Genomic DNA, 24,400 nt, shown 5'->3' with positions numbered 1-24,400 from the left:
CGACCTTTTCTCTTTTGTTTTGACAAAAATGGGCGTGACCTTTAACTTTCAAACGGCCATTGCGCCATAACGAGTTGACCAATTTAGATGAATATCGTAATTTTCAAAAGGAAATCAGAGAAAAATACAAAAAATCCTCAATTCAAGTTCTGGAGAAATGTAAAAGTTCGTAACATTTTGACCTTTACTTTGACCTTGAGTTTGACCTCCGGGCGAATAGTAAAGTGTGTAAAAGCCTCACGATGAACATGAAGAATTCTCCCAACTGAAATTATAGTAGAAGCAGATGAAAAGAAATTGACTTTTTCAGATAATAAATGAAACATTAAACTCATGTTCTTTATAAATATGAAGGACTTTTTATAGGAGGCGGGAGTTCAATACATATTAGGCAGCTGCCGCTTAGGCTGGGGGGCTTACCCCATTTTTTTCTAAAATCGTGTACAAAAATGTTAAAAATTGCCATATGATTGTGTTTTTGCATGGTCAGCCCCCCCCCCCCTGAAAGCTGTTTCGCAGCCCCTGCTTAAACAACTTTGACGGGAATCAAATTTTGCCAATTGAATTGCCGGAAGACCTGTGCATTTCATAAAGCTGTTCGGAAGTTAAGAGCGACTTAACCCTTATTCTCTCTGGGGGGGGGGGGCATAATGACCTCCTCGATATTTTTCTCGATATATTTGCTGTGCAAATTTTTTTGAACTTGCCGCTCACTGACTTTTTACTTTCAAGTCTCGCGCAAATTTTGAGACCAAATTTGTGACGCCCGGGAACGCGGTCATGACATTACGCAACATTATGAAAGTGCATTTCAGACCCAAAATTGCTCATAAACGTGATTTCATGTACAAATCCAAAGCAAATTGTGTATTTAGCCAAAATTCATAAATGTATCATTATTTCTATTTTTACTGATTATACTTAATTAATTTTGCTTTGTTTATGATCAGAATTAAGTCTGGAACGGCCATAATGCCCCCCGGAATGACAAGAATCAAAATACCCCGGGAGATTTAGGGTTAATAATCATTTAGCGCAAAGGAAAGGTTCACCAGTCGTTCTTAAAGCCACTCTTGATTTACGAACGGCTTTATGAAACAGCCCCCTGCACTCTTATGATGAACACACCAAGTTGCTCCTCAAAAATGTATTGCATTATCATTTATTCCTATGTAGAGCATCACTTAAAGTATTATCCCCGAAAGCATAACATTAGACCAATACTCTCAGTCAAACACAATGGATTTATTCTACGTTTCATATGATAAAATACATAAGAAATAGTGAGTGTGTAGCATCCTTGACTCTCATTCGACCTGTGTTGTGCATTTAATATTAATTTTTTGAAACTCTAAATTTCATAACCTTCTTATCTTAGTCAGATTTTGATGAAATTATCAGTGCTTGTTTTTTTTTTCTATGTTAATATTCAAATGACCTTTTTGGTGGAATCGACCTTTTCTTTGATAGCTGTCATGATCCATTGTAATTTGGCAGAGTAAATGGTCTAATGTTATATATTGGGGATAGCACTTTAAGAGATACCGTGTATACAACATCATTGGCCTATGAAGAAGGATACCTGCAGGGTTGCTAGAAACCATATTCTTTGTTCAACAATTGATCATCCATCTCTGACCTCATCAAGGAAGTATTTTATCTTGCGGCACCTGTAAAACATAAAGGGGGTGTTGAGAAACTTAAAATAAACATAGCCAAACTATTTCATCTGCATTCAAAACTAAATGGTTTCAATTATCGATCCTCGTTATCGCATACTGCCGATAGTCATTGATATACATTATCACTATCTATATCAATATCAAAATCAGATCGGGGAGGACATTTGCTTATTCAGTTTATTTGATTCCAATCACTGCTGCAAACTTTTATATTCTGTAATATTTTAGATTAGGTAACAGTGTGGTGCCCCTGCCCCTGCAACAAAATGAAAGGGTGCTAATTGCACTTATCTTTGTTTACTAGACTAAAAATTTAGAACTAGAAAAGAAATAAATAAGGGGGACACTGCAGAAGCGAAATTTCACTATGAAAGAAAGGAGCAAAAGAGTGCAATAAACACAATTTGAATCAATATTCAATTGAAAAAAAAATCGCAGAAGGGAATAGGGGTGTTTTTTTAGATCCATTTCATCTTTAAACAAAAATTCTCCTTTAACATCAGTAAGAAAACATACCCTTAAAATCCCTTTGAATCGGTATTCTTCTGAGAACCATTTCATCTTCATTTTAATATCTCTCTAAGACACGCCTATTTGTGAAGCAACATCCAACGAGAAAGGCTGTATATATAATGTAGCACTCTCATCTCAGTCATCCAATAAAAATCCTTTCTGCCAGATGTGGCATCGGGTGAGATAGCATTAAATTTAATCTTTTTTCTCGCTATTATGTAATAAGATCAAAATTTATTTTAAATTCTGTTAACAAAATTATTTTATCTGTGCCTTTTATTCACTTATACCCCCTCCTCCTCCTACCCCGACGTATATTCACGCATAGGCTACATTACAATTATTTATGTAATATTCATTTTCACTAGGATTTTACGACAATTTAATCTTTTAATTAGTTACTACAAATAATTTCTTTATTTTTCTTTTTTAAAGATTGTAAATAGTTTGTAAATAAGTAAAATTGCATAACTGATGTGTTACGTTGTTTTGATAGTGTCCCCAATACCCGAATGAGGGTGACATTGTCTTTGCAAAAACAAACAATAAGTACTCTTATCTTTGTTTAGATGTTAATTTTTTATCTTTTTATGCATAATTTCAAAGAAAAATTTATTCATCTAAAGTCTATTAAAATATTTAATTAATCTACAGAAATAATAATGGAGTATTACTGTCAATAATTACATAACTTTCCTTTATGCTCATTTCAACTTAGAAGCAAATAAACTGAATCAAACATGGAGCTCATGTTCATGTAAAAAAAATCCCTTCCAAAAGTGATAATTGTACTCACCACTACACAAAACGGCATATTTGCATGACTTTTGTTCCATCAGTCCACCTTCGGTCCATATTCCCGACCTTTCGTTTGAGGACGCGCACGCTTATTTACGACGCTAGTTGATTTTGGAAGAGACTTTTGGGCCCGTCGTCATGGTCGTAAAACTCTGTCCTGCAATGCAAACTGTGTGACATGAGATTTTGTTTCGTTTCGCATCTGGAATGGAAACATTCAATTTGCGTTTCGTGTGCAAAATTCTGGTTGCTACTATGGTAACAGCGATTTATCCGATTTAGGACGACTTTCCAAATCCACTTTTGGTCCCTCCCAGAGCTCGAGAGGCCGCCCGGGGGCCCACTTCCATTGAATAGTGGATACCAGGCGCGACCATACGTAAAAAGGGAAAGAGTGGGTAAGTACGTTACGTATAGGCCTATGTAGCGTTATAAGGGTGTCAAAAACGATGATTAAAATACTGAAAAACGGGATATATTTCCAATACTTGTAGGGTGTCACAACCCAAATACTTCAGAGGTGCATTTTCATTATCTGGATTAGACTTACTTCCCTTGTTTAGGGTGCTTTTCGAAACCCCATGGTCGCGACTGGTATCCAATCATCAACGGAAGTGTACCCCCGGGGAAATCTCCAATTTCTGCGGAAAGTAAAACATACTGCTAATTACATTGTGTGCTAGAGGCATATCGTTTGTGTAGAAGAAGCAGGCAAATTAAAAAAATCCCCGCAAATTTTGATGTGTTTTTTCAGACGGTTTATGGCCTATTGCATGCTGTGTACATGTCAACGCATGCGAAAATGGTTCCGGCTGGAGAGGTGATCTGACCCATGGTATCAATTGCCAGTGATCCACCAATAATGCACATTAAATGCAATATTGATTAGAGGGACTGTAATGATCTAAATCTAAGCCTTAGTTCGGTAAGTTTTTCCTCACTCAATATGTACTCGATTTGTTTGAAAAACCACTTTCTTATCCATGTCATAATCTACATCTCGCATGTCTCCAGCTAGCTGGAGTCATAGCCATGATACAGGTACAGTCCCGCCGCGAGCTCAGGCAGGCAAATGGCATGGCATGCTGGTATCGTATGAAAGTGCTTTGCACACGAAAAGCAAGATTTATAGGGCCTGTAACACAAAGCTTAGCAATGATTGTAGAACAGTTTTCTACGTTTGATTGTATTGACTGTAATGTACAATCAATCTAGAAAACCGAGTCTATGATTAAGCGTTAACTTTTGAGTTACCCGACTCTAATCTCGCGTTGGAGAGGATTGCGAAAGATGCCTAATGATAAAATCAGGATCGACGTTGAATTAAATGTGGAGCGTAGAGTTGTTCTCAATGCCCAAGATGATGTCACTGAAATTCAAATGATTATTTATTTAGATATCGAGGTATACATGTACGGTAAGATCTTTTGACTGTAGTGTAACAAACGCTTCCTATAGTATTAAGATCTTTTACAGAAAATTGCAAATTATAGAGAAAACAAAAAGCAGTTTTGGAGTTATATGCACCTTCATTTATATTTTTCCAACAAAAGAATATATTTTAGAAATTGAGAACTGAGGAACAAGGAAAACAATTTTGTATGATAAATCAAGTGTGTAGTAGCTTTAAGGACCCCTTCCAAATCGGGCGGCGATATAGAAAGGTGTTTGGAAAAGATGGAACAGATATTTTGCTTCGAGATATTTTCTAATCATAATAAATTAATATGATTTGCCACTTTCAGTTGGATAGTGTCCATTATGTCCATCACTAGCAATTTTCAGTCAGGCATTGAGCAGAATTTATTACGGAAGTGGATCCAGCACACTCATTTCAGTAACGGTTGCATTTTCAAATACCGGTCACGTGTGCTCGCTGACGATCAGATCGGACACAGCTCTTGGCGACTAGTCTTCACTCGAAAAATGCTTTGGTTGAAGTCGTTGACGTCATATTCTGGTCATGCAAAACTGAAAATTACTCGTCATTGACTGGTCAAATAATGACGTCATAATCACGTCATAATCTGGTCATATAGAAATTTACGAGTACGACGAGATAACGACGTCAAAACACGTCAATATGTCCATTTCTGCTATCAGGGTAATTGTAATAGATATGCGCTATGTATACAGTCAATGTGAGTATGTTACATATGCAATCTTTACCTAAATTTGTCTTTTGGTATTATGGTAATGGCTTATTCAAAAAAATCAGCAGCCGCCAAATTCAGAAGCAGCCAAAGGCTGAATTGCAGAATTTTTTTAAACAAATGATATAAACATGATAATAAGTCACATAATTACACAATTATTAACAAATCAAAATAAATATACGGTCCCTATAAACAAAGTAGTTTCAGGAAAGAAATAAAAACTCTCGAAAATGATATCATTTATGTGTCAGGTATATTCCGAGCACTTTCCAAAGTCGTTAAACCATTAATTTAACAGATTAAGTGTCAAAATTAAGCACTTAAGTGCGAAGTGGTCACAAGGGGAAAAGGTACGTGGAAAATACCACCTTACACCAGTAGGGGACTAGATATCCGTCCCCGCAGACACGGCGATCAGCCCGTGTGCGCACGCTAATATTTATCATTCTGCGGCTCGCGTGCTAGGATGAACTTGATGTTTTCTCTCAATTTACGAAAATCATCGTGGAAAAGGTTATCCAACATGCATTGATATACTCGTAAAATTTATCGTCGTATATCATTTACACACAAAAAATAGAATATAACCCTTCTATTGGAGAAGTAGTATTAAGTAGTTCGAATCTAACGATTTTCTTTTTTAAAAATAACAAAAATATACCTGATTTCAAATGCCTGCCATTTCCTAAAAGAAACTAGGATTTTGATGTCGCAGACATTTTAGAGAGTCAGCAAAGTGACGCTAACGAATGTCGCTAACAATATCGTTAGGCGAGAAGGCCTTGCAATGGCGCGCTCCACTAAGTTGAGGGCGTGAACATACGTGTAGTGTGTACTCTTCTAATGGGTTACGATATTTACAAATGGTTCCTGGTTCCTCTTCTCTTTCTCATTTAAACTTGCAAATACTAATTTTCAATAAATTGCGTGAATACGAACTGTCATTGTCATTCTTATTTTTTAGCCTATTATATGCAGCTGGTCGTATTCTTATATCAGTTTTGATTTTTGATGTAACTTTTTAAACTTTTCAGGACCTTGATGGGTTAGGGTCAGTGTTTTTATACTGATCTTGTGTTTTTCCTGAATAAATATATTTCAATATAAGAATAATTTCTTGATATCAAGAATTCAATTTTTGATATCAATGATTCACTCCTTGATATCAAGATATGATCAGGAATTCAATTCTTGATATCAAGAAATGGTTTTATGTGGTCACAAATTAGAAGTCTTGATATCAAGAAATGAATTCCTGATCATATCTTGATATCAAGGAGTGAATCATTGATATCAAAAATTGAATTCTTGATATCAAGAAATTATTCTTATTCTTGCGTTCGAAATAGCAATGAATTCTTGGAATACATTGACGCTCGGTACCAGAGAGGGAATTCGTGCATTTCATTTGCGTTAAAAATCAGAATGATTACTTGCAATACATTAACGCTCGAAATCAGAAATGAATTCTTTATATCAAGAATTGAATCCTTGATAGAAAATGTGAATAAATTTGTTAAAACGGCTTGCCATACGTGCACCCACACGCACATAGCAAATAAATAATAAGAATGAAAAGACATCCCACACACCCATGTCCATAATTACATACTTGTATTTCAGGACAAAGATAGGACAGTCGATCCTTTCTCCAGTAATCCGAGAACGAGTGTTGATTCCTCGTTTTCCAGCTATTGGCAAGAGTTCGATTAAACAAAATAAAATGGTTATTACCTGTTATTACAGTTGCTTTAACCAAAGACTTCACAAACTATCAAAACAAAATAACAATAATCTATAGTCAGGTTCACTTAGTTCATATTTTGAAGAAATTAGAAACGATAAACTATTGGAAATGTTGTTGTATAATGATCAAAATGACAATGTTTCTATTTGCACCGAGACCTATATGGCGACCCAGATATTACCAAATGGCCGCCAAGTACATAGTTTTCGACAAAATATTTCAGTTTCAGTTTGGTTTATTTTCATTTCAACTCAAGTCAATTTAACAGTAAAAGAAATCATTACAAAAATATAAATGAATATACAAATATGTACAGTTTGACGATATGACATAGATAAAAGCACATTTACACTAGACACTAACAATGTGATAATCATATTGGCCCAAATTCACAAAGGTGGACTACAGTTATACCGGGGTTAAATTTAGCCCGGTGTTAACTAACACCCGGGTATAAAGTTAGTCCACCGCGCTATTTATTCACAAACGGTGGACTAACTACTCCATGGACTAACTTAAGCACCCGGGGTTGAATTTAACCCACAGGCTGAGTTATACCCCTGTGTTAACTTTAGTCCATGGATTAAATCATGAACTGAAGCTAGCGCACTATTATAACACTGCACTGAGCATGCCCAGTGTAATAAAACATTACTGAGCATGCTCAGTGCCATGTACGAGAGTTTAGTCTGCTAAGGCCATTAAAAACGTCGCCATCACAGGACAATTAGGAAGCAGAACTCAACAAAAAATTTCTTAACAATAAGGTGTTGACAACGAACATTGTCATTACTTGTTTGTTAATATTGGCCAACTTATTTTCGGACTAGCGCTGCCTGCGTGCAAGATAGCTCGGCTTCGCCTGCATCGTACCGTATCGAGAAGTTCAAGCTCAACACAGTCAATGTACCGTACCGTACGGCAATTTTATTTGTAGGTGTAGGCCTAACGTGAAGAAGTTTTACCATTTTTAGACACCTGGCAGCCGTCTGTTTCGAGGATTTTTTAAACATTTTTTTTCAATGTCTTATTTCTCAATTGGTGAGTGGAGCCAACGGAGTCCAGCGGAACAATAACAGAGACCGAAGTTTTTTTTAGTTTTGCCTTTTTGGTCTAATGTATGATGAAGTCTAGATCGATCGCCATCGTAATACTAGTTAGACGTATTATACAGTAAAAACGCTGTACAAAATATCGCTGTATAAGAGGTGCTGTATAATTTTTTGAACAGCACATGTTTAAACTTTCATAAATATCTGTATAAAGCACGGCGAATGGACCTGTTTAAGGTCCGTAGACAAAAGGCTTGTACAAGAGTTGCACATGGAGTTGTACAAGGTCGGCACATGACGTAAAGTACATGCGTACGCGTGCGCAGTGGTCGGAAGATGGCATTGAGTCTGATCGAGATCGACTCGGAGACTGCTGCAGTGCACTGGAAAATCGTGTTTAATCTCCCTTTTAGAAAATGGAAGATTTGGGGGTGACAAACCTGTTTAGATATTAGACAACTGATTTAATGCATTAGATATTTATTTCATTGTAAGGGAGAGATATTATTCACACAAGTATAAAATAATGAAATAATTATGATTTTATGTTATAATATAAGAAAACGGAAAGTGGGGATGTGACATCACCAGCCCACCTAATGAATATTCATGACGACTCTTTTTCACAAAATATTACTAAATTCTAAATTTTAATAACTTTATAATTTGTTATCCGATTTTGATGAAATTTTCGGCATTTTGCTCAGTGAATTCTACTCTATGTATAAAGATATGAATATTTTCCTTTAAGCCCTTTAATGTTATTGCGATCAGAGTCATCATCATTATGATTATTATTCCAAAATAATTGTTGTGATCATATCAATTGCATTTCTTCTGCAGCCAAACTCTCTCTTCATAAACTTAACATCTGGTAAATAACGGGTCTTATTCGTTTGTCTTTTTATAACCCAAACAATTTTTAAAGAAATGATTGACATTGTTATGCTTATCAGTATCATAATTACAACTTCTCACAAAGATATGAATCGTTCAATATTCTCCTCGAATAAAATAGGAAGAAGCAAAAAAATTAAATAATTAAATCTGTTCCTCTAAAGATTTATCTCTTTTTTCAAAGTGGATGTTTTTCCTTTACTAAATCCAACCATTGGTAATATAAAATGTAAACGGAGTACGTACAGCAATATCAGATGTTTTGAGGAAAAAAAGAAAGAGATAGGGCGGGTCAGCTGCCAGTTACATTAACAAAACCGATCAAACCGATCTGTTAGTTGCTGTATTGACTTCACTATGATGGAGATTTTAAAACGACTCTAGAGAGTAGAAATGAAAATGATGACGATAACGGGTTGAATATTGAATTTCTTAAGGCTTGGTCACACCGCCCGAACGTTGCTGGAGCGGTCGTGGAGCGGTCGTGGAGCGGTAGGGAGAGAGGGTCGAATTTCGCTCACAAAATTGGGGAATCGAAAAAAAACAAAAAAAAAACAATCGAAATCGAAAATGGTGAACAGTAGCGAGCGGTGATGATTTTTTCTCTCCGCTCCAACAACCGTACGCTCGGGCGGTGTGACCAGGCCTTTAAATATTGAACATCATGTTATCTGAACAAATTATTCTTTTTTACTACGGATAGTGCTACGAGCTAAGGAGACCCTGGGTGGATGCCGGATTTTTATGTAGGGGAGGCTAATTGTTTTCTTTTTACCTGGGTCACCCACAAAAAAAGTAAAATGTAAAAAGAAATAAATATCGGAACCTTTGAAAGTATTGAATAGTCAAATCAAAAGACGTGCGTGAGCCCCGATTTCTAAGAACATCCTGTGCTAAATTGCTCTCCTAGATAATAGGTCAGGAGGGAGCGCGGATTAGAGATTCCTCGTGAAAGATCTTGGCATCTATTGTTCATGACTTGGTGGCATGAACAAAAGAATGTAGTCGCGTAGAATGTTAACAGGTGGCTACATTGGTCAGACCAGTAATACAGAACAAATAGTCCTATTTTCTTTTTTGAAAATTTGTATTGATTTTTTGTTTGTAACTTATCTGCATTTCCTCTTCTTTGATTCACGAAAAATAAACGTTTTTTTTCTTGCTTTTTTATACTTTGCCAAGAACGCCCATATCATTTTGTGGGATTTTATACCCCAAACTTCTTAGTAGTGAATCTGTCCGATCCCTCTTTATCTATATTTTGATATATCATCTTTGAATTTATATTTTGTCTCCTTCTGACTGGCAATAACTTTGTTTGTTACACAACGAATAAAAAACACAGGGTCTTATTTTGAAGACTACACGAATGAAAGTTTACGGTTGGCCACACTTTGAAGATACATGGTTCTGATATATTATTGTGTGTGTTCGCGTGGGGATCACAGCTGTTCTGTGATTGGTCACTTGATCGAAGACGATGCCCTTTTTTGGAAAAGAACGCTTTCAATTGTGTGTGTATTCTACAGAGGAAGCAACGTAAATAACAAAAATATTATTTCATTCAAAAGAGCATTATTTTTTGTTATTTCTGTTCGTTCAATTTCATCAATATCTATGTCATGTATTGGTAAACATTGAACTTTTATTTTATCTTCTTAATTTCTTGGTATCTCTACAATTCATCAGGTTACTTGCTCGTTGAAATGTTCATGAAATTATAATTTCTATGTTTTACTTTTTGAATTTTTTCTCATTTTTTTGAAACGCGAATAAGAAAGATAATAACACGATCATAAAGTCCATGAACCATGCATGATTTCATGTGTAGTAGGTTTCATTTTACAATGTACGGGTAAAGAGTTATGACGGTATTAATATCAGTCTCTGCTTACGTTTCGGTCAACCTAGGATTCCCTCGAATACCCCTGGCAGTCAAGGGGTATTCGCACTGGCACAGTAGGAGTTAATATGAATTTCTATTTATTTCACAAAATCTTTCAGTTGATAATGTTACCTATATCATTATGACTTAGTGTGCCTAATATCTCATAAAAATGTGAAAGAAATAGGGCGATTCCACACTAGAACTTCAAAAATATCATAAATTTCAACATGTTTTCAAAAAGTCATAAGTAGTGTAATATTTTACTATGATACCTAAATTTTATGAAAATTATGAGTTTTAACAAAAAGTGAAATCAGATATATATATATACATTTTTTTTTTTGGGGGGGGGGGAAAATGGATTTTTCAATTTTCACTAATTTTGCTAATTAAATAATCAAGTACAAACACTGCCTGAAACAATTATTGACAAAGCACAAGAAGATTGAAAATATTGCAGGTCAATGGAATAATGTATCATTGATGGTTCCAAATGATATCTACAATATTTTCAAGATCCATAATAGGGGCAGCCCTGATTTTTCGGAACCTATTTTTGGCAATGTCCCGTACGACACATAAAGATGCAAAAGTTGATCCTACAATTTTATTTTTGATGATGCAATTTCACAATATCAGTTTCTCTTTCTTTGACCCATGGGTGATCGATTTATCCCATAAGGATCTAATCACTGCCCTTCATTTTTCAATAATTGTCCTATTAAAAGTTGTCCCGTACGACACACAGTATATAATGTATTTAATTGCAGGATTTGGATACAGAAACTATAAATAGTAGGCCTATTTCAATTCAAGTAATTGATTTGACTTAAAGTGAACTGAAAAAATACTTGTTTTATCTCCATAGAACATGAAATATGTGATTCTAACCGTATTCTTTTGTGAATCCCTTCAGCTAAACTGGCGATTTTCACTGGTCAGAGCAGGTTAATTTCTTTGTCACTGAGCATGAAAAGAAAACCTTTCTAAATTGATTCACCCTAGCCTGGAATTATTATTCACCCTAGCCTGGAATTATTATAAGATGTAAAAAAAATACATATCAATCAACTATTTGGACATTCCTTGATGATCACTATTTTTTTTATATACAGTATTGAAACTCCTTACTTTATTCAAGTTGTAAAAAAAGAAATCTGGAAAATAAGACAAACCATGTTGTTCAAAAAAAATCTGGAAAATATCACAAACCATATGGTTTCATGAAATGCAGAAACGTTTGAAAAAGTAGAACCGTATTTCTCTAGAAAAAAATATTTTGTGGAATTACAAGTGACAGTTGTGACATATGTCATGTATATATACATTAAAAAAAAAGAAAAATGAAAAATTATAACATTTTAGTCCCATAATTTACACAAACAGTTTCATTCATTCAGTGTATTGGAAATCATCAATAAATTCACTAAAATAAAACTTCACACAAAATCTCAAGTTTTTCAGCTCGTAAAAATGCTGCGAACCCTTGTACATTTCCCGTCATGAAAAAAAAAAATTATTACATATTGCTCCCGATTGTATATATTGAGGTTACTTAATTATATTGTCTTGAATGACTACTTATTAAAAGACTTTTCATTAAAAAGGAAGAATTTAGGGGCAATGCTCCCCTTCTGATTGATAAAAGTTCATTGTTTTATTCAGACTGCCCAGTACAACACGCTAGTGCCTGTACAACACACACGTGTCCTGTACGACACACAAGTGTCCCGTACGACACATTATTTTGTTTATGATATATTGACAGAAATATTCAGCCAATTGCGGTTTCTAACATAATGAATGTCTTTAGTTTGATAGGACTGCCATTATCATCAGCCATATAAAGTGATTGAAGAAGTCAAAGAGACATAAAGTAAGAAAGTTTGGCTTCAATTTAGAGATGTCCCGTACGACACATTTTGAGTGTCCCGTACGCCACAATGTTCTCAAAAATTGTAATTTGCTTTATTTATTCATGAATGTTCATTTTGCTTTCTTTCATAGATGTGTTTGTTCTTGGGTAATTGAATATCAATTTGAGTTCAGTTTCTATGAAAATTATCTGTCCAACTCACAGACTTTAGAGTACAATCATGAGGTTTCGAAAAAAGCCACTTTTTCTGCGTCCGTACCACACATTACTATTTTAAATCTGTATGATACAGGATGTGAATAAATTCATGTTAGGTCTTGGTTTTTCTAACACTCTGGTAGTACTTGATGATCACCTTTAGTTACTGGAATATTTTTGGTTTTTCTTGTAAAAAACTGTCAAATGTTCTCTAAATGTCCCGTACGACACGTATGGAATCACCCAATATATGATTTTCTTCGAAAAAACCTCGGGCAGTCATTTTGAGATTGAAAAAAAAAATGGTGCCCCATGTCTGCGCACCCATTCACTTTGCACGTGATTCGGAGATTTTGATGAGAAAGGCTGCATTTTGAGGCCGTCACAAGAAATGCCAAAATTTCATTATTTTTCCACCATTGTGAGTCGGATTTTGCAATAAATATCTGTCTATTCATTAGATGTGTAAAGTTTGTGTTTCTTGCGTATCTTAAATACTGAATCGCGCAGATACATGTACGCATGTGCGCAGACTATGGTACCTCCAGCGAAGTTCGTGCAGGCTCCTCTCCACTTCATTACCACTAAACTACGGCAGCTGGGGTCGTTATCTCGTCACCGACGAAGTCCTTCAGTTCTAACTTCGACTGCCTATAGTAACATCTGTAGTCTATTTTAGCATGGGTGGTTCTCCCTGAATTACCGAAATGAACCTCCTCATATACCCTACTGTAACTAGGACTAACTGTAAAATTTCTATAAAGTAATTCAAAGAATTTCAATAGCAGATGAGTGCATAAAGCAACACATTCTTAATAACAAAAGACTTCCTGTGCATCTGTACATCTACATTCATCAATGCTAGAGCAATTTTGGCTATTTACGACACCTGTATTAAAATGTTTCATCTAATAAAATATTTATGTATAAAATATGACATCAACCTGGTACACTTGTACTCTAAGGGGGGGGGGGGGTATTAAACGTTTCCAACGTTTGCTTCTGAAATATTCAAAACATATGTACCTACTTGTCTACAAGACAACCCTAACCTGGATGAAGAAAAAAATGTTTAACACATGTTTAAAATATTAACTGAAACATTCTATAATTAAATTTCTTACCTGACACAGTGCAAAGACTTTTACAAAGCTGCATCAATTAGCATTTAAACTGCAAAAGAGGATATTTCCTCTTCAGGTGTAAGAATATCAATGCTTACAATTTAAAGTGAAATCAGTGTTCTTATGTACACCAAATCCTGTCGAACATAATTGGAATAGTTGATGGACCTCATCGAAACAAGCAAATGATGTTCTACAATAACACCAATTCAGATTAATGATCTCTGATGTAGAAGTAACACAGACCTGTTTTTACGATTTTACGATCGTGTTGCACAAGCCGTTAAAGAGAGATAATTGACTCTCGACATAATACCAGCTGAACACTGCGCACAGCATTATTCACCATTATTGTGTGGCAGTAATGCATTGCAGGAATTTCAAATGGGAACACTGACAAAACTTGAATAACTTTGTACTCAAGACTTTTAATCAAACTTGGAGGGAAGCATGGTTATATGTAAATTTATTTCACATTTTAAGTTGAAGAACTTTCGGAGCTCAATGTAAGTTTTTGGTTTGTTTGTTTAAATTTCTATTATCACTCATAAATTGTTACCAATCTTAGACGGATGATGTTCTTCAGAGATTTGAAGGTCACCTCCCGTTCCAAGCTTAAAGGTCAAGTCCACCCCAAAAAATGTTGATTAGAATAAAAAGAGAAAAATCAAACGAGCATAACGCTAAAAATTTCATAAAAATCGAATGTAAAATAAGGAAGTTATGGCATTTTAAAGTATCGCTTATTTTTCACGAAACAGTGAGATGTACAACTCATGTGTCATGCAAATGAGTCAGTCGATGATGTCCATCACTCACTATTTCTTTTGTTTTTTTATTGTTTCAATTATACAATATTTCATTTTTTACAGATTTGACAATAAGGACCAAGTTGACTGAAACATATAGTATTAACCAATGCTAATTCCACATGTTCAAGGAGGAATTAACAGTTGAAAATATTTCAAGTAATAAAATACAGAAGAAATAGTAAGTGGATGACGTCATCAGTCTCCTCATTTGCATACCGCCTAGGATGTGCATAAAACTGTTTTGTGAAATTAAGCGAAACTTTAAAATGTCATAACTTTCTTATTTTACATCCGACAGTTCGTATGGCTCCGCAACAATGCCAGGAAGAAAGGAGTCAGCCCAAAATTGTCACCTAAATGAAAAGGTCCCTACCAGGTGGTGTCCAGACTTTCCGACGTGACCTATCGTATCCAGAGATCCCCCAGGAGCAAACTAAGAGTGGTTCACTTTGACCGTCTGAAGCTCTACAGTGGATCCGATATACCAGATGCCTGGAGGACTCAGCCAGCAGACAGAACAGACGAGGTGACTACCGATCGTGAACCAGATGTTGTGAATAATGGACAACCTACTCAGGCTTCTACTGAGATTACAGTAGAACCAGGAATTCCATTACCTGATGATTCTAGTGACTCAGATGTCAACCCTTCACGCTATCCAAGGAGGCAGAGAAGACCTCCAGACTATTTCTATTGAATAAATAACTTTGATCTGCAGATAGACGTGGAACTGTATTCTAGCTGTTTCTAAAACTGACAAACTGTTAATATGAATCGATCTATGGATCTACTGCGTGGCATAACAGAAGACGCAAGGATTCTAACTGTTGAAGAATGAAATAATCAGATAGAAGCACTTATCCACACGAACTGTTGAACCGATGTGGAAAACAACCTAATTTCTACTGGACTTGTATATATAAATGTTTTGCCATATTTATGTCGTAGTGTAAGTCATTTATTTGTTTTGTGAAACACCACACCATTATCTTTTCGGATAATATTGTTCAAGGAGGTGTCCTCGACTCACAGATATTTATGAAACTAATTTTGCATAGAAGCACTCGCTGTAATGTTTATATTCAGATTTAATGTCCATAGAATGAACACGTTTCATACAGCTAATGAGAATGATGATAATATTGCTATCAATGAGAGCTTACAGAAATAAGTTATGGAAGATGCAGAGAGATTGATTGTACACAGTATCCATATAAGGAATGTATATAAAGAGGACATAACTCTCAGTATGATTAATACAGCGATTTATATAATTCAATACATTTTGGTTGCTTTGTCAAATTGTTTGGAATCCCTCTGCAAATGTGAGGATAAAACAAATGTGAGGACACATTCCTTGAAGAGGGGGGCTGTGTAGCGAACCCCGTCCGCTACGGTTTTTGGTTATAATGCAGTAAATGTAGATGGCGCTATAGCTTTTGGTGCGTTAGAACTCAATGATCGACTCAATACGCAACGCACTGCGTAAGGCAGCTCTCGGAGACTATAAATAGCGGAGTTTCGCGGTGAGCTCGTCACTTCGACGCTGGCGGAGGTCGGAGTCGGACGAAGAACTCTCTGCGCTCCTCTCCAACTGGGCTGAATCAAGGAAAGGTTTGGAAATGAACAGCTCGCTTAATTTCTACTACTGCAAATACAATTCTGGATAATTGGTGACGGTGTTAATGGTGATAACCTGTACAAATGCTAAACAAGGATGTATAATTAAATTATGACCGTTGTCATACACCAAATGTAATCATCGTCTCCAACCTATGTGATCTATGGAATCCGATTGACTTCTACAGTATAAGCCTACCAATAGAGATTATACAGCTCCAATAGAAACCCCCTGTTATTCTATATTTCATCTGTTCACACTGTCTACCTCTTAGCACTCCACCCCCATATATTTTGGGAAAATGGAACACGCCCGGGTCTCTACATAACGCCATATACGGAAACCGCTCGCATCAAGGATGGCTAATAATTCATCAACAGATGAAGGCGATAGAGGCAAGGGACAGACCGGCCCCCAGCATCCGGGACCCGTTCTAAGACGGAGGGCCGCCGCAGTATCAAAGTGCTAAGTTGCTTACCCAAAAAGCTAAAATATTTTTTTTTTATGTGGGCAAGTAAAATTTTGACCCCAACATTGAAATCTGTTCAGGGCAGCTATCTGACTGTATTTGTTCTATCTAATAATCCTGATACTAAATGAAGCTTCTCGATTCTGTGGAAACCATATACAACCAGAATAAATGAATAAGTTCACACAATGACTTTAGTCAATACCGATTTTGCCTGTATGTCATAGTTGTTGAATGTCTATGCAAATCTGCACATCTTGCGAAGACTTGAAAGCTCCTTAATGCAGATCTCCAAACTCAGCAAAATACCTCCTATAGTTTTGCCTCAATAATGTAATGTGATCAACGCCGATTCATGTTATTTATTTTGTTGGGGGGGGGGGGGGCAATAGAAGTCTTTCTTAAAGGGATGGTCTGGGCTGAAAATATTTATATCTTAATACATAGAATAGAAAGTACTGAGCAAACTGCCGAAAATTTCATCAAAATCGGATAGCAAATAACAAAGTTATTGATTTTTAAAGTTTAGCAATATTTTGTGAAAATAGTCATCATGAATATTCATTAGGTGGGCTATTGATGTCACATCTCCACTTGTTCTTTTGTATTTTATTGATTGATTGAAAATCACATTTATTTCCTTCAAACAGATACAAAATAATGTTTGACATAGTAACGAATACAGTATATATTTCGACACAGTTTTGAAGGAGGCGAAAACCCGGAAAGCAGAGCTTGAGTTGGGGTCGCCAGATACAAATAAATAACAAGTTACGTACTGTAATGACATCATATGTAATTGCATATAAATAAAAAAGTTAAGAGTAGAAAAAGAAACACAGATGGAGAAGAGGGATAAGAAATGTAGGCATTAGAAGATAAGTTCATTTGAATAACAGAGTAAACTGGTCGCAATTACGTAACATTGGTACATGTATAAAGAGCTTGAGTGACATTTGTCTAGCAGAGCAACAGGTAAGGTATGTGCATTAATTAACAATAGAAATGGAAGGTAGTTCAAGCATGTCAACGTGTCAATGATCTCTGTCAGTGCGAGCATTTAAATAAATTTTTATTTTATAAGAGAAAGATTGCAAAGAACGAGAGTTTTGTAGGCGGGCTGGTAAACTGTTCCAAAATTTTGGCCCAGAGAAGCGAATATCGTATTGAAATCTTTGGGTTCTATGTTTTGGTAAATGAATTTGGGTAGCTCTTCTCGTGCTATACTTATGAATATCCGAATTGCAGTTAAAATGACAGAGATTACTTAATTAAGAGGGGAAAATGTTGTTTATGCTTTTGTACATAAAAATATTTTGCTGATGCAAATTAATATCGCTAAATTTCAATAATTCTAACTCTTTGAATACAGGATTTGTGTGAGATTGAAAATGTTTTCCAGATATAATACGAACAATCCTCTTTTGCAGTATTGTAAGCTTTAAGATGCTAGACTTACAGGAGTTGGCCCAAATAATATTACAATACGAGAACTATGGAAGTATCAGAGCACAATATAAAATACGTATAATGTGACTTGGCAAGAGATATTTAATTCTAGATATAATACCAATGTTTTTGGATACTTTACTTTCGACTTCATGTATATGATCTTTCCATGTCATAAAACTATCTAGATAAATTCCAAGGAACTTGGCCTTGTCTACCCGTGGTAATATTACGTTGTCGAGTATAACACATGCATCATTCAGATCGACATTCTTTCTATTATGAAAAACCATGTAGTTACATTTCTTGACATTTAAATATAATTTGTTAGCCTTAAACCATTCCCATACATGTACAAGATTTGCATTCACAATATCACAAAGGGAGTTCAAGTTTGAATTGCTATGAAATATATTTGTATCATCGGCGTATAATATAAAGGATAGCTCATTTGCTGATTTATAAAGATCATTAATATATAATATAAATAACAATGGGCCGAGGAGACTGCCCTGTGGAATTCCACAGGTTATTGTCTTAAAGTCTGAAACACACGATTTGTATTTAGTACATTGTAAACGATTATTAAGATAGCTAGTGAACCAATTATAAGCAATACCACGTATGCCGTAACGATATAATTTAGAAAGTAATATGTTATGGTTAATTGTATCAAAGGCTTTGGATAGGTCGATGAAAACTCCAATTGCGAACTCATTATTTTCAAAAGCATCTATTATTTTACTAGAGAGACTTGTAAGAGCCATGCTTGTGGAATAATCTTTACGAAACCCAAATTGATTATCATAAAGAATAGAACATTTATCAAGAAATTCGAAAGTTCTCTTGTAAACAATACGCTCTAATAACTTGAAAAAAAAGATAAAACAGAAATAGGTCTGTAGTTCGTAAATTTGCCTTTGTCCCCAGATTTAAAAATTGGTGTCACTTTGGCCTATTTTAATTCATGAGGAAATATTCCTTTTGATAAAGACAAATTAAATATATGACACAAAGGTCCACAAATATATGGTACGACTTGTTTGATGACTCTTGGACTATATTCATCCAAACCAGCCGCTTTATTGTTTTTAAATGTTTTATTATATGAAAATAGGTTTATTCAAATGTTTTCCTCAAGAACTAGAAAAATTGGATTGACATCTGATTTAGTGTATTAGATATTTATTGCTGCAACTTATTTCATTACAAGGGAGACAAGTATGAAATAATGAAAAAAAAATATGATTTTATGTATTAGAATAAGAAATGGAAAGTGGAGATGTGACATCATCAGCCCAACTAATGAATATTCATGACGACTGTTTTCACAAAATATTGCTAAGATTTAAACTTCAATAACTTTATTATTTATCCGATTTTGATGAAATTTTCGGCATTTTGTTCATTGAATTCTACTCTATGTATTAAGATATGAATATTTTCAGCCCGGACCATCCCTTTAAAAATATTGGCTAGCAATACCACAGTTAAAAAATCTGAGCCGCATGTTTCACAATGCTGAAAATCGTAAGTTGACCAGATTCAATTGCCCATTTCATCATACAGGATGGCCCAAAAAGAATAGAACAATTTAGATCTTTAACCCTTTGCGTGCGACGGGCTTCCACAGAAGCCCAGCGAGTCGTTCACTTTATAGCTACGACGGGCTTTTACAGAAGCCGATATATGTTTGGTTTAATTCAATGAAGTTTTTCAGCTTTTTCGTAATTGTTATGTACTAAAATCTCTGCCACTATTTCCTTTATAAACCTATTTCGATAACAGATTGAAAAAAATATACAGCTACGTGGGGAAAAATCCCGAAATTAGGAAATCATTTCAACTTTACCCGATTTTCTCGTTGGAGTCTGACGGGGACTCGGGGAGGATAAATTTTGTGACGAGCACGTACGCGCGCGCACAAGGCCTGATCACGTGATTTGATCCATATCGTTGTTCTGATAGATGTACGCTATCTTTTCTGCAAGATCGTCACGTAATAAGCTACGCGTTTATTCACCATTTTCGTCTTATTTGTTTCATCAATGAGATATCACTTTAGATAGAATGATATATCATTGGTTTCATTGATCGATTGTATTTTCAGAAAAACAAAAAGCTTGTTATGTCTTAGTACTTTGAGCTGATCTTGGTGCACTTTTGAACTTTTTCTCTCCCCATTATCCCCCTTCTTATTATTTTTGTCTACTATTCTGAAAAAAGAGAAAAGAAAGCAGTTAAGCACACCATTCATCTTCTGCTCTTTTAAAAAAAGAAACGTCCATGTAGTTCATGATATCGGCACTATCCGAACAAAAGAATGTCTGGGCGGCCACTCAAACAAATTCCTTCCGAAAAGAGCAGGATACAGATGGTCAACGCCCCGAACAAAAGGAAGATTAGTGTTTATCGGCAGGATGACCCATTGAATGCTTTTCGTACTTAGCAATACAAAAAGCTTTTATGACTACTTTTTTTTCGACCAACAAACCGTATCTAAAAAGAAAAAATTGTCTCATTTACCGACAACGCAGGTGCTTATGACATCCGTCAGTGATTCATATTGCATAAAAGCGCTACCCCTGGGTGATGATGCATATAAGGATGAACGAAGAATCATTTAAGGAAATTATAGAAAAAATATGTTCAGATGTCACGGAGAACGAGAGAGAATGAGAGACAGAGATAAAAGGGGGAATAGACAAGTGCGCTTTTGCTAAAATTCCATGAATATCTACTTAAACGAATAACAACATGACTTTATTTTTTGGTTAGATTACTTTAAAAAATCCCACAACGTTTGTTTGTCGCAACTCGGTCCCCAGACCCTTGCCATACTGATGAATTTTTATCATTATTCTTGTTTGACCTTGCCCCCTCCCCAGATGGAAATGTTCTGACCTACACTATAAACTTGCTTGTTTGTCTCCTCTCTCCGATTTTCTGTTTTTAATTGCGAGTAACGCGGTAGAAAAGATAAGAATAAAGACCGTCTTGGCCACTTTTTTTCCCCGTTACGACCCCCCCCCAAAAAATGCATTTGGGGCGCTTACCATGGTTAGCATCTAAACCAAAATATTTGGAAAAAGATGTTATACAGGGACAGCAATGTTTTTTTTATGGTGCAGGGGTTGAGCTGTGGGACGGGGGTGAAGCGGCTTAAAAAAACAATTACAATTTGTTAATTCATGTCATTTTACAGAATGAATTTATAATAGGTTAGGTTTTAGAAGCTCTTCATCTTATTTCATTTTCTCTCCCAGATGAAAACTTTTGCATTGAAAAGTTGCCGGAAACATAATCACTTCAAATGATAAAATCAATAATGAACTAAAAGTTTCCTCGCGCGAAATGGAGGAAATAAAATGATGCAGGATGATAATTTGTTTGTCTGGTGTGTCATCCGATAGAACCCTCTCAATCATACAAACTTTTATTCATGTGTGATCTACACCCCCCCAAAAAAAAAAAAAATGTTGATACCGGCCCAAATTTTATTGATTTTCCTACCTTTTCGCCAATTTCTTTCTTCTTTTTTTTAAACCGGCGAATAGCGTGGTAGAAAAGATTCATAGAGGAAAACAAATTGTTTCCGTTACTGCAAACAATCATTTGGGGCGCTTACCCTGGTTAGCATCAAAACCCAAATATCTGATTTTAAAAAATAAAAAACAGGGGCCACTGAGCGTTTTTTGATAATGGAGGGGTTGAGCTGAATGTGGGAGGGAGTGGACCGGCCCCCCAAAAATCATAAATTTATATAGACTTCGGATTTTTTTTTTACATGTTTGCTGAAAGGGGTGAGGACTGAAACTTCCTACCAACTCCGCTGCCTCTGTACTATGAGATTGAACGATTAAAACGATAGAGACAAAAATGAATTCTAACTATTGTGAATGTTTTTTAATGATTTATTTATTACTTTGTTTTCGGCTGTGAAATCAAGGAGACAATATAACAAAACGAAGGAGATGATCGAACAAAACGAAAGAACATGATTACGGATGCTATAATTTATTCAAGAAAAATTACTTTCTCTTACTTTCAGTAATTGCTATCATGGCTCTTTTTGAGGGAATAGTAAGATAAAGAAAGAAACGTAGAAAGTGACAAGAAGAGAGTTGGGAGGTATGATTTGAGACTTACAATTTTGGTCACTTTCATTCGTTTAACACTTTGAAATAATTTCAGGATATTACAAATCGAATACCGGTGCGCAAACTTCAGGAACAAAATTATTTTATCATTATAATACTAGTAGCTGCGTGGAAAATCAAATTAAATGAGACATATAATTTATGAAAAAATCTAAAAAAGAAAATTACTTATAGTGAATGATTGAGGCCTGTCTTGCCATAACCCTAAGCCCCAAGTTCACAAATAGTTTAGTTGCGCTGTAATCTTAGTAATTACGACTGCCAAGCTACAGCTGGGGTAATAATATCCAAGTCCTTTGGAAGCGCATAGAGACATTATTCATAATTGTGATATGCGCTATACAAGAACTGTTTATTATTATTATTGTGCATTTTTATACAATGATGATGATCATCATCATCATATTGTATTTTGCGAAAGATATCTACCCATGTTATCAATATAGAAAATGGAAGATGATATAGAATTCATTGTGAAATGACAGTTACAATAGTAATTTTAAAAGGTTTTTAGAGACATTATTTGAGAAACTGGGGGAAAACCCCCAAAATTTTCGACATGATGACCACGATGCAATAGAACGAGAGGCCCACAAATCCAACCATCTCCGATACAAGTTGGCAAAAACGAGGCATTCTCTCGGAACCGTTTCCGATGAAGAGAGAAAGAGAAGGGGGAGACGTTAGATGTAATGTAAAATGACAGGTACTGAGAAGAAAAAATCAGAAAGGATTGAGGGGGATGGGGGCGGGTATATACCTCGTAATCCAAATCGGAAAGAAGGAAAACGATACAGATATAATTTAAATGAGAAGAACTCAGAGAAAAAAAGGTGTAGAAGGGAGGGGATATAGAAAGACGATAGATATAAGGGAATGAAAGCTGTAGATAATACATTCGGTTACAGGTTAGAAACCAGAGAAAGGGAAAACGAGGAAATCCCTAATTGGCACCGTTTTATAAATACATTATACATGTACATTTTATATTGACAAATGCGCAATAATTTAAACAAATTTACCATCCGCCAGTCAAATAGAAGGATTTCAGTAGCTTTCAAGTGTTATTGAAAATTTGTAAACAAATTTTATATAAAACGGGCCCCTGATTAATATTTGAACCCCCCCCTCTCCGCTTTCGCTTGTTCTCTCATCCTATATTGCTCTTATTTTTGTCTTCTATTTCAAAGGAAACAAACAGAAAATAAAGGAATTTAGAACACCGTTTATCCTGAAAATGAAAACGTCCATGCAGTTCGTGGTCTCGGCACTCCCTAAACAAAAAGAAAGTCATGGCGGACGCTCAAACAAATTCCTTATAAAAAGAGCAGGGGACAAATAGCCAACGCCCTGAATAAAAGGGAGATTAGTATATTTCGTCAGGATGCATGTTCACGGCCTCAACTCAGTGGAGCGCGCCATTGAAAGGCCTTTTCGCCTAGCAATATTGTTAGCGACGTTTGTTAGCATCACTTTGCTCACTCTCCAAAATGTCTGCGACATTAAAATTCTAAAAACAATGGATTTGTTCAATTTTAGTGAGGCTATGAATGTTTATCATTTACATTGACTATCAGTGTACCAACATATACCGAATTTACAAGCAAGTGTGGGTAAGACTTTGAATTATCAGTCATTTCGATGCAATCCCAAAATTGATGAAAATATAACAGAAATTTGATATAGCATTGCAAAATCCTTATTTTCATATCCCCTTAATTTTTAATCATTTGCAAAAGCATCTTAGTACGTTTCCTAGAATTTTTCACAACTGATAACGGTGGTGGCTTATTGATTCTAGTTTTTTTTAAGAAATGGCAGGCATTTGAAATCAGGTAAATTGTTGTTATATTTTTAAAAGAAAATCGTTAGATTCGAACAACTTACTAATAGTTCTCCAAAAGAAGGGTTATATTCAATTATCTGTGTGTAAATGATACATGACGACAAATTTTACG

General features: G+C 35.4%; 1 protein-coding gene across 1 annotated transcript in view; it reads left to right on the top strand.

The window, feature by feature from the left end:
• Nucleotides 1-15,440, top strand: part of LOC135155273 (uncharacterized) — a 33,239-nt gene extending 17,799 nt beyond the window's left edge. The window contains exon 2 of the mRNA XM_064104206.1: nucleotides 15,109-15,440. Within this exon, the coding sequence (XP_063960276.1) occupies nucleotides 15,109-15,440 (332 nt within the window). The remainder of the gene's footprint in view (nucleotides 1-15,108) is intronic.
• The last annotated feature ends 8,960 nt before the right edge of the window (nucleotides 15,441-24,400 follow it).

The sequence above is a fragment of the Lytechinus pictus genome, chromosome 8, assembly GCF_037042905.1.
Source record: "Lytechinus pictus isolate F3 Inbred chromosome 8, Lp3.0, whole genome shotgun sequence".
NCBI lineage: Eukaryota > Metazoa > Echinodermata > Echinoidea > Temnopleuroida > Toxopneustidae > Lytechinus > Lytechinus pictus.
Note: the sequence above shows the minus strand (reverse complement) of the source record. Positions and strands in the feature narration are given on the sequence as shown.